Source organism: Eutrigla gurnardus (genome assembly GCF_963514095.1).
Source record: "Eutrigla gurnardus genome assembly, chromosome: 7".
NCBI classification, from domain to species: domain Eukaryota; kingdom Metazoa; phylum Chordata; class Actinopteri; order Perciformes; family Triglidae; genus Eutrigla; species Eutrigla gurnardus.
The window spans coordinates 15,891,810-15,909,046 of NC_139921.1; the positions used below are offsets into that span (position 1 = coordinate 15,891,810).

At 42.6% G+C, this 17,237-nt stretch overlaps 1 protein-coding gene across 3 annotated transcripts; it reads left to right on the top strand.

The window, feature by feature from the left end:
• Positions 1 to 225: 225 nt before the first annotated feature.
• On the top strand, positions 226 to 16,934 carry ccdc9b (coiled-coil domain containing 9B). Of its 3 annotated transcripts, none has more exons than XM_084013600.1 (14): positions 226 to 455; positions 3,049 to 3,156; positions 3,306 to 3,410; positions 3,576 to 3,731; positions 4,102 to 4,251; positions 6,739 to 6,801; positions 8,631 to 8,809; positions 10,227 to 10,276; positions 10,411 to 10,446; positions 10,779 to 10,875; positions 12,030 to 12,063; positions 12,153 to 12,756; positions 12,838 to 12,920; positions 13,294 to 16,934. In XM_084013600.1, exons 1-14 carry the CDS (start codon positions 444 to 446, stop codon positions 13,318 to 13,320), a joined length of 1,704 nt encoding a protein of 567 aa, XP_083869726.1. In that variant the 5' UTR covers positions 226 to 443; the 3' UTR covers positions 13,321 to 16,934. The 3 variants fall into 3 exon arrangements, with proteins under 3 accessions (XP_083869726.1, XP_083869728.1, XP_083869727.1); XM_084013602.1 differs by having other exon boundaries at positions 438 to 455; positions 3,296 to 3,410; XM_084013601.1 differs by lacking the exon at positions 226 to 455 and adding an exon at positions 710 to 1,037.
• The last annotated feature ends 303 nt before the right edge of the window (positions 16,935 to 17,237 follow it).

Sequence of the window (17,237 nt, forward strand, 5' to 3'; positions counted from 1 at the left end):
TTGCTGTGGCTGCCAAGCATACGACGAAACACACATACACAGACAACATATATTACAGAGTCAATTGTACAATAGTGCTATTATAGATTTGCAGAGTTGTTGTATGTGGGGAAGGTGACGGGATATAGCCAGCATGCTTTGAGCAGATGATAAGTGAGGAGGGGAAAGAGCAAGTGCTTTAGAGAGGGCGAGAGGGAGCGAGAGAGCATATATGCAGGAGGGTGGGAGGGTTGGAGAGGGAGAAGGAGAGAGAGCGAGAGAGAGAGGACAGGCGGATGGGTGCTGTGAAATCCGTTAACAGGGGTGCTCAGTATTTGTTAGACGTCTTGGCTGCGTGCCCAACTTAGCTCATTGTAATCAAGGCATGATCGTCGACTCCAGGCAGCCCTCTCTGCTGCCTCGGCTGCCTCGCGTCTGGACCCAGCCCAGCTCTAAACGCTGACATGGAAAGACCTGTGAGTGCCTTCTCTCTCTCCTTCCCCTCTCTCTTCTCATCCCACACTCCAGCTCTCTCTCTCCCTCTCTCTCTCTCCCTCTCTCTCTTTGGTGTTAGGTTCCCCCTCTTCTCCTTCTGCACTGTCGCAGATTTAGCTGTGGCTACATGCACATTTCAGTTATGTCTCTGGCTCTTTCTCTCCCCTGTTGGAGCTCCTGTAGGTGGCAGGAACGCTGGGCAGGGAGAAAGCCTTGGCAGCTTTCTCTCCGCAGGGCCCCCCCTCCTCCTTTTTGCCTGCCTTTCCAGGCATGGGTGCTGTCCGCTGGCAGACCCCCAACGCTTCTGTGTGTTTTGTGGTTGTGTATGTGCACAATTACAAAACTGGCCGGCAGGACGCGGAGGGGTACCGTCCCCACATCGTGTCTCCCCACTGTGGTTTGTGGACGCCGGTCGTCGCCATTGGCCTAACGGAGATTCAGATTCGGCAGCGTCTCTCCCTTGCGCCTATTCTTGGTGGTATGTCCTCATGGTCTGTTGTGTTTGGATACCCTGACAACTCGATACTGTGAGGTAACCACTTTCCAGTCTGCCGCTTCTCTGAGTGAGTCCCAACTTTTGCTCATGCTCACTGTGTCTTTGCAGGTTTGACACACTGCATTCAGGATGTGTAGTTGTTGTTGTTGTTTTTCTAAAAGTCTGTGCACATCTCTGTGGCGATGCTGGAAAAAGCTCTAAAGAATTTCATGCAATCCCAATGTGATGGTCTTTGTTTACTCGCTAGCCGTGAGTCATCAGTCTGTGCTAGTAATATGACATAGACACAGCCGTGACTCTTTTGTCATCACTGGGGTAACAGTGGAGAATGACTGACTTCCTTTTCTCACATCTCCTTCCTTTCTCTGTCAAGAAGGTCTGACCCCTCAGAATTATTTCTACAGAGTATGGATAATAGGATACTTTAATTAATGATGTGTTCTCACAGTTTCAACAAGCAGCAGTGATGCCAGCTTTGATTCAAAGTGGGAAACACTTGCTTTAGCTGACTGAGTGGAGAGTTCCTTCGTTTTTTTCTTTTTGTCATTTATTGAGCAGAATGAAAACTTTGCAACAATATGAGCATAAATGCAGCCCCCTTAGGTGCCATTTAATCCATACCTCTGATCATTGATGTTTTCAAACTGTTTGGCACATATTTGTCTATCACAGTTCATGAGCACAAGTGAATCATTTGCTTCAGAAGAGAATTGTTATTCTTTTGTTAGTATCATCTCATTGCCTGGGGCATTTGCCTTTGAAACAATATGTTGCATTTTATCCCTGTGCTGACAGTTCATATACCCCGGTGTACCAATTAAAAGGAATGGTTCAACATTATGGAATATATGCTGTATGTTAAATATGAACCCACAGCCTCCAGCAGGCACAAAGACTGGAAACAGGGGAAACAGCTATCCTGACTCTGTCCAAAGACAGCAAAATCCTCCCACCAGCACTCTTTAACACATTTTATTTAATCTTTACAAAAAAAAACGTATTGCAAAAATGACAAGTTGTTTGCTGCTGCCTGTCAACAGTGACAACAAGACTTCAGGAAGTTGTGTCTGCATGCTAATCTCTGCTAACCAGCTGCTATCTGCAACTTCATATTTGCCTACAGTGTCATTTAAATCAGTCATTTCATCTAAATCTCAGCAACAAAGTGAATTCATGTATTCCCAAATGTTTTACTGATCCTTTAAAATAATCCTATTCAGTTCAGTGGTTTTATTGCAGCTTCTGCTTTCATGGCATCTGTGACATGTCATCCACCTGACCTGAACCCTGAGTGATCACGCTCTTACTCTCCGAAACATTACGCTGCATTGAGGAGTTCCTAGTTCACCAGTCTGAAGGAACCACACTTTCCTCATTCACACATCCAGAAAGACTACACAGGCCAGAAAACAAGTTACTACAGGCTAAAGGAAATGATGAATCTCTGTGTTGAGCATTAATAATACCTCCGCTTTATCATTCTGTAATATAAATCTAATCTTGCTCTTTTGAATATTTGTGCATTTCTTCAACTCAGCAGCTCTCTTGAGCATGTTCGCAGTTCGTACAGAATGTTAAAGACAGATTTTCCTGAAAGGAAATATTAACACACACATAGTCGCTGTTCCGTGAGAGCACATGGAGATAGGGTTTGGTTTTGGGCCTCCTGTCGTGTGAGGAGGAGGAGGCATGCCCTGCTGACCGCATTGGGATGTTTAAGATGCCCTGCATATGCATTCTGCTTGTGTAACCGAGCTTCTTAATGAATGCACCATCTGTGGTGGGTGTTGTGAGATTATGTTAGTGCTGTCTGTTATGCAGCACACAGAGTGGTGTGTTGGGAAGTTTTGTAAAAACATGTCTTATATATAATTCAAAGTAAGATTTTAAAAAGAGGTATTGTTTCTGTATGTGTACCCCAGACTCAGATATCACACTAACAACATTCATGCAATGCTCAAAACCTTGGAATAAAATAAAAGGGTGTGCAGATTAACTCAAGAAAAAGTGTGCCCTGTAAATTTGAAATGTGAGTTTACTTTTTTATTATATCAATAATCTGATGCACCTCTCCCCAGACCCCCAGTGACGTGATGCATAAGAGGGATCATGAGAGGGACGTGGAGCTGGACAAGAAGATCGAGGCTCTCCGCAGGAAGAATGAAGTGCTCATGAAGAGGCACAAGGTAAGGGCAAGTGCTTGCAGGCAGAGGAGCTTCTGTGAGTCATCATCAGTCGTAGAAATGCAAGTCCGGAGCATGTGTATTTTCTGTCAAAGTCTGCAGCTCTGTCAGGCTTACTGATTAGTCTGTTGTTTTGGTTGAGTTGTATTTAGGAGGTCGAGGAGGACAGGAAAAGGGCAGAAGAGGAAGGAATGGCGCTGCAGAGCCGCAAGGACAAAGCTGAAGATCTTACCATCACAATCAGCAAGTCCACCAGTGTGAGTTTCTCAATATCAGGTGACGGACTTAAGAAGTGTAATAATACTTGACTTACTAATGCCTTAAAACACTGCTTTGGTTGCTGACAGCACATTTTACTCACAATTCTTTCGAAGGAAAAACGAAATGTTTCATAGCATGTTTGTGTCTTTGATTTGGAGCAGGATAGTCGCGTGGTAGTGACGAAGCCTTTTAGCAGTGGTTCACCGGCTGTAAAAGGACAGCAGGAGGCCAGGACCGACAAGGGGGGAGAAGGCCCTCTGCAGGGTGCTGGCCGAGGCCACAGGAAGCAGCTAATGGTCACCATGGCTGGCAAAAAGGTAAATACATTCAAGGACAAATATAGGAGATATAGCAGTAAACACAATGTACAAGTGAGGCTGGTGGGAATGTCATTAGTTTTGCAGGTATTTCATCATAAACCAAAGTATTGTTGATCGCTGAAGTTATTCAGACTAGCAGGCTAAAAATGAACAGCTGTCTCAGGTACAATTTGTAATCCTGTTTAATCAGAGAGCTGCTGGTTTGTGTCAGCACCATCAAAACACTCTGTCCTTGAATGTGTCTGTTTAAAGGCCAGCAGGAGGTTCATGTTCCGATTGGTGCACATGAATGAAAAATGTTGTGTTCTAAATTAGTGATATGAACCCTGAACTCTTGATACCCTAATATGATTAACTATATCTCCAGGGTAAGAGGATGGTGAGCGAGAGGGCAGAGAAGCAGCCGGGTCCTTCAGACGTCAAGAGCCCCACAGATGACGGACAGGCGAGGCGTGTGGAGCCAGCGGGGAGGGGGAAGCAGCCACTTCACATGACCAAGAGAGACACAACAGCACAGGTCTGAATGAAACACTCCAGCGCTCAAGCACTTCAGCATTTAAAACCTGTCATGCACCCACCAGTCTATTTCTACCCTCATCCCCCTTTGTTCATTCTCTCATGCTGCACCAATGTGTTTTACATAGATGTCAGACATGTTGGCTGGCCACACCCCTCCAGTGATGGAGCACAATGGTTTGTGGACATGAGGTGGACTGGGGCTGTGTCTGACTGGTGTGGGATTAACAGAGGGGGACTACTAATAGAGCTGTTGGTTGAGTAGATGCACTGTAGAAACAAACCTTCAACAGGATTGCTTCTACGTCTTTTTTTTGGTGTAATCCCACTCAGGTCTGATTGATATCTATCGTCTTTTCTCCCTCTGATTAACTTTTGTTGTATTTTTAGCAAAAGAAAAATCACTCAACCTCTGGGTGTAGCTGCCTCTGGGCATGTGGAACAGGCTGGAAAGTTCACAGTGTCCCTCTAGGGCCTTGCAAGATAAATCAATGCTTTAGTAGCTCTTGTTCTAACAAAAGGCTGTGTTATTGGTAGTGTGAGATCGGAGATGGCATGTTCTTTAACATCAGTAGTGTCATTGTATACTGTAGGTCTCAGATCCCATCAGATCTCCCATCATCAGACCCCATGCAGAGAGGCAGGGACATCCAGTACCCCTGGCTAGACTGTGAAATGCCGTACTATCATTGAACTCAGGTCCCCCCTTGGGTATGAATCTCTCTCTCTCTCTCTCTGGAACAGCTCACACTCACAGACACACACAGGCTGCTCAATCAATGAGTCGATGCACAGCACAGACAGCTGATCCTCACCACTATAAACACAGACGTAGTCAGGTTGTGTGAGGGGTCTCCATACAGAAAGCTACTGGAGGCTCTTGCTAAATATATACTCTATATATACATCTACATCTGACTGATGCTGGTGCTGCTCACTGGCCCGTCTCAGTTAACGTGCACTACATTTATGGGCTGAACAAACTGTTCTCTTTGCCTATATTGGGTGCTCGGGCTGTTCCCCTTTATTTATCATGTGGACTGAGTCAGCACTTGAACAGTAGCCAGCGCTCGAGTACGCCATTCATCTGTTAATCTCAGAGACCTTGTTTCCATGGGGTCCCTGTTTACTTGACCAGTGTAATTTAACGTGGTTTATCAGTGCTGGAAAAGGGTGTTGATGGGAGGAGAAAATGTCATGAAATATTTGTGTGAAAAAGATCCATAATAAGCTGCACCCTCATTTTTTGCCTCTGAAATATTTGCCTAGTGTGTGTGTGTGTGTGTGTGTGTGTGTGTGTGTGTGTGTGTGTGTGTGTGTGTGTGTGTGTGTGTGTGTGTGTGTGTGTGTGTGTGTGTGTGTGTGTGTGTGTGTGTGTGTGTGTGTGTGTGTGTGTGTGTGTGTGTCTCTCTCTCTCTCTCTCTGTGTGTGTGTGTGTGTGTGTGTGTGTGTGTGTGGCACTCTGGAAATAAATAATGACTGTAAGAGGGGTGTGGTTATTTGGCGGTGTCCCAAGCAGATTGCGATGCCTGGAAGTACCCCTTGACTGGACTGTCAGTTCACACATGAGAAAGAGTGAAAGGATAAAGGAAATGTAGAGGGAAGGAGGGAAGGAGGGAGGGAGGAAAAAAGGGGGGCGGAGAGAGAGAAAGGAAGAGACTCCTGGCAGCCCACCGTCTGTTTCCAGCCTCCATTTCTCCTCTCTGGAACCTTAAGTGGCCTGCTCTCCTCTGGCACAATTGTTCCCCCATTCCCACAAACCTGAAAGGACTGATTTGATCTAATTAACATTCGACAGCCTTCCCACTCTGAAAAGGCTCATTATGCTGCCAAAGAGATGGGCCTGGCGAGGTGCCAGGAAAGGGTCAGAGAGGGAGAGGAAGAAGGAGTGAGAGGAGAAAGAAGAAAAGAAACAAGGTAGTCAGGGGTCTATTGTGCTAGTATAGAAGCCGGGCTGCATTCGGGTGTGAGTAGGAGAGTGTGCATGATTGTGTATGTAGGAGTCACTGTCTGTAGGTTCATCCGACCACTCTGTCCAGCATTTATTGTCATTCCCTCCTCAAGTGTTCATACAAATGTTGCTGTTAATGGCAACATGACTCATCCACTGTGTTCACCAGAGTACATCTTTGCAGTCAGAAATACACTAAAACCAAAATCCATACAATTCTACAATTCTCTACATGCAATAATAAGATTTTCCAAACCACTGAAATTCAACCTCCTGCAAACTGCACTCTGCTCTGATGACCTCATTACAGAGCGGACATTTAAAACAAAGCTACAAGTGCCAAGCCGTAGCACATTTAGTCCACTTGGGGGCAGTGTAAGCCTCTTAATCTTCCTCACTGGATGAGTGTGCTCTTGCTTGATTTCTTTTCACTGTTTATGGCTTTCAATGATTAATTGGCTGAAAACAAGTTGCTATGTCATCTTTATTGTTTGTTATTTTCATCTTCCTTTTTTGTTCTTGTCACTCCTCTGACAGGATGGGGTTAAAGAAGGGCAGAAGCACACTGAGGACCATCACAGGCTTTCAGAGCAATGCCAGGTACCACAATGCCTCGGGTGCTGTAAACACACCCGCCATATTAACACGCATATTGTCTCTGTCTATAATATGCACCCTTCTCAAAGCGTTGTACCTCCAGCTTACAATGATCACATGATTTACTGAGATGAGTAAACTACAAGGTTTGACAGCGCTACTATGTGTGCACACAAAACCACAGAGGAATACAGATATGGGCTCTTCATAACAAACGCTCACGTGCAGACAGGCACAACACGTTGCCATGCACGCCCCCCTTTTCTAGTGCTCGTCCCCATCTGCTTCCCGCTGGCTCACGTGGTAACGTTGCTGGAGTAGCTCAGAGCTGTCGCGCAGATCGGGCGTGCGACAAACAGGCTAACTAGGGAGGCAGGAAGGCCGGGCTTCAAAGGCCAGCCGAACACGCCACATGACAAGTGATGCTGTTCATGCCTCCCTGCCTCTGTACCATGTTGGCTTTGCAAGTCCGAGCCGAGTGAGTGCTCAAGGAAATACAATGCTGAGTGTTGTGTCATGGTCAGTCATCCCTTCACTTTGTTAGCTGCTTTGTTAAACAAATGTACTGCAAACCTCTTCTGGCATGTTCAGGCCTAAACCAGTGCAGCTTTGGAGGATACGTTCTTGTGAATAATAATAATAATTTGTGCCAAACTATTTCAATTTGTCCTGCTCTTTCTCAGCACTGGCTAGACTCACTGTGTCATGTCCTCCCTACCTGCCTTGGCCCCTGAGAAACCTCCCTGTGAGGCCTCACAGAGGCAAGAAATTGAAAAGTGCTTATTAGCAGGGCGGCTGGGGTGTCAGGAGGAGGCAGCGTGTTGGAACATGCGAGAAGCAGGCTCCCTTGTGGACCCCGATGTCCTCTGGGGGCCAGAGGAGAAGGAGGGGAGAGCAGATGGAAAACAGAGGGATGAGCACAGATGCCATGTTCTCCAATAACTGTACTCCGGAAGGCAACATGTTTACTAGGCTGTGATTGGTCCACACCTGAGGGGAAAAACATTGCCCATTGTGGCTTCTTAACGGCACTGTGCTGTTTCTCTATTTGTCTTAATATGCAGTTTTTCCCTTTACTCACACAATTTGATTTTTTTCTCAAGACAGCAGCACGGCCTCCCTCTTGCTGTATTAATAAACAAACTGACGAGCACTTTTTCTCTGAGATTGCTGGCCTTTTACGTGATTTCCCTCAGAGCGCTGCAGTGTTTGTAGTCCTGGTTCGCTGCAGGGCTTTGAAACAAGAGCACACAGTCTCCGTCCCCTTTGATGTGTTAAAGAGCCTGCATCACATCTCTCTTTAGTATTAGCAAGCAATCCTTTCTGCTCTCATCGCTGTGATCAATAAACAGGTTAAGAGGGGAATGGAGGAAGGGGATCCTAATTGTATTCACTGAACATTGCACTTTCCTGGAATACTGTCTCAAAAAATGTGATTATGTTCCCTTGCAGTCGTCATTGGACACAAAAGAGAAGCTTTTTTATTGGCACATGGGAGCTGATTTGAATGAACACTTAGGCCATTATCAGTATCATCAGTATTTACAGTGATGCAGCGACTGTAAAGTAAAGTGCAATGCATGAAAACAATGCTTTTCTTTTGAACCCTGCTGATCTGTATGTTCCGAGGATGCTGTTTAATTCATATTCACTGCTCTGGATAGTGTGTAGAGTGATGTTTCAGATGTATTTAAAACTCGACACTCAGATGTTTTATTTAGTCTTGTTTCAAAGCCAGTGTGGACAGCAACATGATATAAATCTACATTTAGGAGTGTCGTTTTTACATGGTTTCTAACCCTAATGTATTTAACTGTTTTGTGTCTGCTAAGGATCCTGAGAGCCTGCAGGCCAGCACAGACCTAAACATCCCCACGTCAAAAGAGGAGCAGGAGGAGTATGTGCGGTGGAAGAAAGAGCGTGAGCAGATCGACAGGGAGAGAGTGGCACGCCACAAAAACGCCAAGGGCCAGTGGAGACGGGCCTGGGACATGGACAAAACTGAAAGCATGTAAGATTTCTTTGCACTTCCCAAGGCACTTCATCTGCTGATGTCTTTCTTACAGCTGTCCCTACGGGTGATATTTCATTGGCCCCCTCTGTTTTTATATTGGTGAATTCAATGTTAAGGAAATGTTGAGTAGAGGCTTAATTGTCAAGTTATTGTTGGAATCTCTAACCACTAGTCTCCAATCCCCTTTGTTATACTCTTTATTATAAAATAAGTATAAATACTTCTTCATTGTTTACATGTATCATGTAATTTAATAATGTTGGCATAGTGGGACGGCACTAATAATCCCTCTTTATTTTTTATTAAGTAATAATTCACCGTTACGGGAAATATGCTTATTATTTTTCTTACTGAGACTTAATGAGAAGATTGATGCCACTCTTATTATGTAAAATAAGAGTGGCATCGACCTTCTCATCCAACTCTCTGCAAGAAAACATATTAGCATAAGAAAGCATAATTCCCCAAAATCTTTAAACTTTAATGCCTTTTTCTTCAAATACGCTGCAATCACAGAACACAAAGTGCCTCCATTGTAATTTGGTTTATTCATTTACCAGCTTCGAAAGCTAATCTTCTGTCTAGCTAACAGTTATTTTAATCATCAACGCTTCTGTCCTCATCTTTTACTTCCCAAGTTAGTGAAAAGCTTCATTCACATGTAGTGCAGATTCAGACAACAGACAAACTATCTTTGAAGAACATCCTGTATCGTTCTTGTTAGATTATTAAGTGGAAGAATCCATTAGATGAGGTCCTTGGATTACATGAACTCCCACACGATCACAAGACTAACTCTCATGAAGTCACAGGATGTTGGTCATCATTGTGTCAACAGATAACTATGTTTAAGGAGAATTTAATCATCGTATGAACATTCATTTAATGGTATGTTAGTATAACTTGTTGTGTATTCTCACATTGTGGAGACTCAGTTTGATCACAGGTTTGTGCAAACACACTGCTGACTAGAGGAAAGAAAAGCAGCCCACTCATTTGAAGTGTTTGTTAGATTTCAAACAAACCAGACTGTGGTACAACGAGTTGCAGAGTAAATGAATGTGCTGTTTAAGGACGCATCAAAATGTAAAGAGACAAGGGAGGAACAGCTATATTTAGCTTGGGATAAGGGATGGAATACCTTCCCTTATTTGGTGAGGCTTAAACAAGGCCCTCGAGTAAGAATAGAAGAGGATGTGTGTTTTTGATTCAACAATGCAGATGGCTTTACTGGATGTAAAATGTAACGGTGTGACTCATGGAGCCTAACCTCTCACTGATTCGGCAAAATGTCAAATTACATAATAGATGTCGATGGGGTGGAGATGCGCAGTTTTGTCACAAGAAGTGATTGTGACCGAGACACTGCTTGCATTGGTTTGTGTGTCGGTCTTAACTGAACGTCTGCTTTAAGGTTTTCAGACAAATCCCTCCCTGACAGAGACTGGGGGCCATCCAGCAGAGGTGAGACGTTCACAAAGATCCAACCGAGAACATGAGGAATAAGACCTTTCACATCACTATATGATGATAAAATGACACGTTTCATTATATCTATCCTTTTTCTGTCAATTTTAATATATTTTTTTTAATTCCAGGTGGACGAAATGCGAGAAGAGGACAGTCACGGGCAGGTGCACCATCCCACACTTAATTCCTGTTTATTTATTCGTTTAGTGCCTTAAAGTCATCATAAACCGTACAGAAAAGCTTGGAAACCATTTGTGAATTTCTGTCAGTGAAACAGCATTCTGAGAATATCATTAAGCTATATTTATATATTTTTTATTGAAACAGGATATTGGTGTGGTATATAATTCACATGGGGTTCATTAAACTGAGTTAACAAGTGGGTTGTTAAATAATAAGAAAAAGACAGATGATAACTGTTGTCTCAGCAGAAATGAGAACTGTATTTTTATGTAAATTGTCATTCACTTAAGCTTTCAGTATTCTTCTTTCCTAGGTCACGAGAAGCGAGGCAAAGACAAGGGAGCTAAGAGTGTGCTAGTGATGAGCAGTAAAGCAAAAGGCATAGACCGTCTGACTGGGAGAGCCAGGAGGTCAGTAACAGCCAAACATCATCTATTAGTAACTATTAGTGTAACATGTGCAACGCTTTGTTAAAGTTGATCTGACCGATGGGATGTCTCTCACCGCAGCCTAATAAATGTGAACGGAAAACGTACTATCACTAGTGAAATACGTGGCACGAATGTGGGAAGACACGTTGTTACTTCCCTGCACTGTGCCCTAATGTACTAATTCCTCCTGGATGTCACGAGGCTTCATTTAGAAGTTGTGGCAGCTGACTAAATAACCCAGAAGGGCTCAATGATGTCTCACTGCATTAATCTTTTTTCTCCAGCTGTCCTGTTGTGAAACAAGTTACTGTGCTGGGTGCTGAGGAGGCTCTCAGTGTGTGTTGTTATATAAGCATTGTATAATCGCAAAAAGCCACGAGGCCACAGACCCAGGAGTAAGCCATTATAGCCTTTTAGTGTGAAAGTGTAGTGTGCCAGATGATTTTAGGAAAGGGTCAGAGGACCATGCAAAACAGCATTCAAGTGTGTGCTGAAGCACCCACAGGTCACTAGGCTACAACAGCTGAGACCAAAGCTGAATAGACCTAATTTACCTACAGCTTTCTATCCCCAATGTTCTCATACGTTATTATCTTTAACTTGAATATGCAATGTTAAATGAATAATTATTAGAGTTAGATATTTTATTGTCTTTCTTGCCGAGAGTTAGATAGGAAGGTTGATACTACTATCATGAGCAGAATTCATGAAGATACAACCAGTTTGCTTAACTTAATAACTAATAAAGAAATAGAGGAAAACAGCTTGCCTGTGGTTACCAAATCCATCTCCCAGACCCTTAACACTCAATAATTACAACATATCTCGGTTTATATAATCATTATTTCATTATCTTGGGACATAACCAAGTTATCTTTTATCCCGTTCCCTCTCTTTATGATGAGCTTATCTTACATATTTAGTGTACAAATATGACTTAGCGATCTTCTCATCTTGCTCCAGGCAAGAAAGCAAATAAGCATATTTCCCAGGCTGTCAACCTTTTTTCTGTAGCCTTTCTAAAGAGTTCACTGTAAATTATGGTAATGGAGAAAAGATTTACACTCTTTCTAAGTTGTTACAGAAGAGCTTTTGATTAAAAAAAAAAAAAAAAATCCTTCATTTTTTTTTAGATGGCAGGCAAATGAAGATGGAGAGAACCTACAGGTGAGATAAATAACCTGTGTGAGTATAAACATGACTTGGTTCATAATGTTACTACACAATTGATGTGTTGTTCTATTCTCATCCTCCAGTCTACTGATACGACATTAGAAGAATTCTTAGAGGAACTCGATGCCCTCACAGATGCCGAGGCAGAAGATCAGAAAGATGAGGACTCAAAAACGAAGCTGTCGCCCAGCACAGATTCAACCAGTGCATCTGAGGAAGTGAGTGGGTCTACAGCTACCCTGACAGAGGATGATCTCACTCAAGGGAAAGCAGAGGCCTCGTCCCCTCGGGGTTTGGAGAAGAAAGTACGCTTCTCAGAAGAGCTTATCCAGGAAAATCACACAAAGCAAACCACAGGCTTTCAGGACTCAGCCTGCTCAGAATCAAGAGGTGCGCGCTCCTTAAAAGCTTCCTCACCTAAAAAAACCCAACATAAAGTACAGGAGCCACAACAGCCTCTTGAAAGTGCCAAGCAGGATGATGTTAGTCCTCAGGATGAGGGAGGTGGTCCTTCTGCTCCTTCTGTTGCCCAGCAGCAGGCTTCTGACAATGAATGTACTAAAACAGACAGCACCCTCCCCACAGCTCCCAGCTCCCCCTCTGCTGAAAAAGCCTGTGCCGCTCTACAGGAGAGCTCTGTCCAGCCTGTAGAACGTGCCAAGTACAACATCAACAACACAAACACAGGTATGCAGTAGCTTGAATTCACCTGAACTTCCTAATATGTGGATGGTATATTACTAAGCTAATGTTGGTTTTCCTTCAAAGAGGAACTAATAGACTCCGGCCTATCCGTCCTGAGCCTGGAGTCGGGAGAGACCCACCCAACACACTCCACCAGCAGTGACAAGGTCAGTGTGCGAGACAGGAAGAGGGATGGGAGAATCAATAGATGTGTAAATGGACTGATGGAGGGAAGTGCAAATGGATGATGAGTTAAATGGATGGAGAGGGAGAGAGGCTGTATTTCTGCTCTATAGCTGTGTGATATCCAATTTTGGATTAAGTACATTCACCACCTCTGAGGCCTGTTGCAGTGCAGAATAAATAGTCTCATGAGAGAATGCCTCTTCATCTCATCCACCACTGAAACAGCTTGACAATATGTAAGCGCCTGCTTAAATGATTCATAGAGAAAAGCAATAAATAATTGGCTATTTGAATTATGGAAAAGGATCATCTTTTAGCTAATACCTGTGTGTATATGTTTCTCTTGTTTTGCAGGCAAGAGAGCACGGGAAGATTGTTTGACATTTTGGGATGTAAATACTGAAACCAAATCACAGCAACACAAAGCCTTTGCCTATTTGTATTTGCATTTTGCTTCAGGTAGCTCATTTGAGATATCCCTGTTTATGGTGTAGACACAAAACCATGGTTTAATTTAGCTTCTGGGACATCTGTGGGAGTTTTCAAGTTGTCTAAAATTTGATGAAGGAACATTTTTCCTGCTCAAATATTTTTTACATCCAAGCACTTTATGAGTATAGGAGGTACAGTATGTGTACTGGCACATTATTCAGCATGTTAGTACGCTGCTTGAGTGCAATATCATTGAATGTTTACATTTGTATGAAAATCTCAAGGTACATATCAGCAGGCTAGCTAATCAGTTGCTCTTAGGTAGCCAAAATAAACTTCAACCACAGTCAAATTATCTAGTGCCTGACAAGTATTTTCAATAAGTGAATTCATGTCTGTATTATACGATGATACAGTAGTTACAGACCAGAGTCTGTGTTTCTACACTCAAAACTGTGTGAGTAGATATTGTTTATTAACTGTTTCCACCTTCAGTCAATAGCCTTTCACCAATCAGAAGTCAATACAGCATTAAAGGGCAGATTTGAGACTTATTGTCTTATTGGCCACTGACCAAGGCATTGTTATTATTTCTAGAATATTACTACTGACTTTATTGTTTTGTTTTTGTTATTAAGAACATTTTAGGGAGCACACTTTACTCCTCATGGTCAGTGCTACTCACCTTGTTCAAACAGTCACATCACGTCACGTGTGGCTCTGGAGGACCTTTATCAAGTCTGACAAATAATCGTGATGATGTCATAGTGATGTCTTCAAGGTTATCAATTTGGAGAAAGCCCACATACAAAACTGGGAGTATGGTGTTTTTCAGACAGAGATGATCTAACAAAGAAATGCTATCAAATTGAATTATGGGAAATGTGGTGTTTATGGCTTTTGAATCTTGACCCATACTGACTATATTGATTTATACACTTTTTAAAAATATCTCTCCAAAGCTAAGAGTCAGCGAATAGCAAAATCCATATTGCTGGTGTAAAATATGTTACTTGACGAATAATCAATGACACTGTGGAGGTAAAATCTCAAACTAGCCCTTTAACACCATGTTATTGTGTTCTATATCCTTGGCACAGTTTTACAGCTAAATCCCAATTATCTGGTCTTCCTCTGACTCATATTATATGTTTTGTAGTACTGTATGCTGTAATTTTACAAATTTAAACAATGGACAGCAGAGACTTGAAAGTCAACGTTTTGGAATCAGAACTAATTTGTGAACCAAAACATTATTTTCTTTACGAGTTCACTCGTGCTGTTTTTAAACAAGCGTTACAGTCCCAGTCCATAACAGCCTCCAACCTTTTCTCTGTTGAGGCTTCTGGCCCCTGTGGGACCGACAGACTTTAGTCCACAGTCAAAACACTGGGATTCAGCTCCAATTCCTTTTTTTGCATTGTTTTGTAATTTGTTCTCTTTTATAAGCATGAAAGACAACTAATATTTTTGAAAAGCTGATGAAGCTTCAAGAATTCAGCCAGTTATTGTGTCTTGCATATTGGCTTCTTCAAATATTGAAGGTGTACCTTTATTTAATGGCTCGTACCATAACATACTGTAGTGTTAAATGTACTGTACTAACAGTTCAGCATCAGCATTGATTTTACTTCTTTGCCTCTCCATTTGGACAACAGAATGTTAGCTAGAAGGATTTTTCAAATCTAAAACTGTTTTGAAACAATGTCTACTTGTATTATAGTAGCTTTTTTTTCTCTGTGACATGTATTTGGATTTGTTTATTTATTGCCTTTTTTTGGGTGACAACTATAATAAGAAGCCTTACAAGAAGCTGTCTTCAAAGGAGTTTTTGACTTTTGTCAGTGCTACATTAGTAAACAGTTATGTAACCCTAAGTAGAGGACATAGTGGAAATACTGTGAGCTGCGGGGCCCTATCAGCTTCAACTGTAGTTACATAAAATACAGATCATCAGGAATCTAGTACAGTGGGAAAACCAAGAAGTGAGTCACAAGGTTTGTGGCCAGTTTTACCATCAAGAAAAACGTGTGCTGTTTCTGAATTGTTGCCTTATTCTATATTATATATGGAATTTGAACGGATGGTAAAACATGTCATACACATTACCTCTGAGATATTTAAAATTCCCTGTGGGATTCAAAAATGAAGTTGAGGACCTAAACCATATAACGATTGTGCATTTAGTTATAGACCCTTTTACAGCCGACATCATCAAAAATCACAAGAGCCGCCCAGCTACCCAGACGAGCTAGCAGGCTTTAAACATTTAACTAAAATGGTTCCCAGCATCAAATGTCTGGTTGTTGCATGTTTGGTTGTCAGAATTGCTTTTCCAACAGTCTGACTCAAGTTCTACAGAATCCCGACAGAATCATGACCATTTTGACATCAACCGGTGTTTCAGTATAACGAGTGACCGTGTTAACTGGTGACTTTCAGCTAGATGCATTAATGGTTACTCGTAGTAACTTGCCTAAATGGTTGGCTTAGATAATAGACAGAGATGAGTATGCAGTTAAAATGGATTGAAGGCTTTTAAGAGGACACCTACACTGTTCATGTTTTCAACAGCTGCCGTTACCACGAGCAACCACAGACTCATTAGTCTGAGAGTCACCAGTTAAGTCAGTCACTCGTTACAGGAGCTGCATTTAACATTCAGTGCATCTCTATATCAGCAAACTACTGTCTATGAAGCTATACCTGAGCAGACAATTAAGTCACTCTCCTTCTGCGTGTGTCGTAATCAGAGCTTCTCCTTGCTTTGTTTACATAGCTGGGCTGGCTGTGCTTTTAGTGCATGTTTGTGCATGTCACGGACGGCGTTCTACACTGCTGTCATATGGCGGCTACATCTGAAAATACCATCCCGGCCGGTAGCGCACCAGACTCAAAACTGTATCTGAGTGTGACTCATAGCATTTGATGTTCTGTACTTGTATGCTTGTATTATCTCGCTGGTTTAACGTTACATGCTAGGTTTCTCCACCAAATACATGTATATATCTGGCCACTCAATACTAATCTTGGCCTCTTGCTAGTGTATTACCCACTCACTAATAGCACATAGATATGGAAATGAAACGTGTTTATGTAGCATTTGTGATCTTTGGTGGTTAATGCCCTTGCATAGCGTGACAAGCTTTTGTACTTTCGTTGCCAAAATGCATGCGCATACTTATGTACATCATCATTGTTTACCAACTGTAAAAGGGTCTATCAGATATCAGTATTGTCACCTTGCTTAAATGTCAAATTTAGGTGGTGGTTGTTATTATCTTGCTCAACCTGGGTGTCCACTCCAGTCCTCCATGGTTTTTATATACACTCATTGGGAAGGAACAGTTGTGAGTGCCTGTGTATGACTGTGTATGACTGTGTGTGTGTGTGTGTGTGTGTGTGTGTGTGTGTGTGTCAAAGTGTGTGTGTGTGTGTGTGTGTGTCAAAGTGTGATCTCGCTAATTTAAATCTGTGTGCAACATAGCTTAATTTGCTGTAGATCAGTTTGGAAGAAGGCATACAGAACATCAATAAAGTTTTCTGTATCTCAAACTCTCAAATCATGACTGGTATTGTTTTTTTTTACACCGTCACCCTCTCTTACCCTCTCCCTCACTTACTGTTGCACCTGTGTTACACACCACAAATATGTCTGCATCTCTCTGGAGATTGGGGTGCAGTGGTGCGTCTCAGAGAGAAAAGAAGGCAGATCTGACTAAAATGTAGAGCACATTGCTTCATCAACAGTCAATATAGGTACATTTCGGTCCACTTAATCTGCCTTCCTGCTGGATTTCATTAATTTCAGTTGAGCTCTCCACAGGCCTGTTACATAGGAAATGGACCCCTTCCAGCGCTACAGG

What these genes read in the sequence shown, in the direction of transcription:
- ccdc9b (XM_084013600.1), top strand. An exon ending in TCACCATGGCTGGCAAAAAG is followed by an intron (nt 3,732 to 4,101) that starts GTAAATACATTC and finishes CTATATCTCCAG; the next exon opens with GGTAAGAGGATGGTGAGCGA. An exon ending in AAGATGGAGAGAACCTACAG is followed by an intron (nt 12,064 to 12,152) that starts GTGAGATAAATA and finishes CTCATCCTCCAG; the next exon opens with TCTACTGATACGACATTAGA.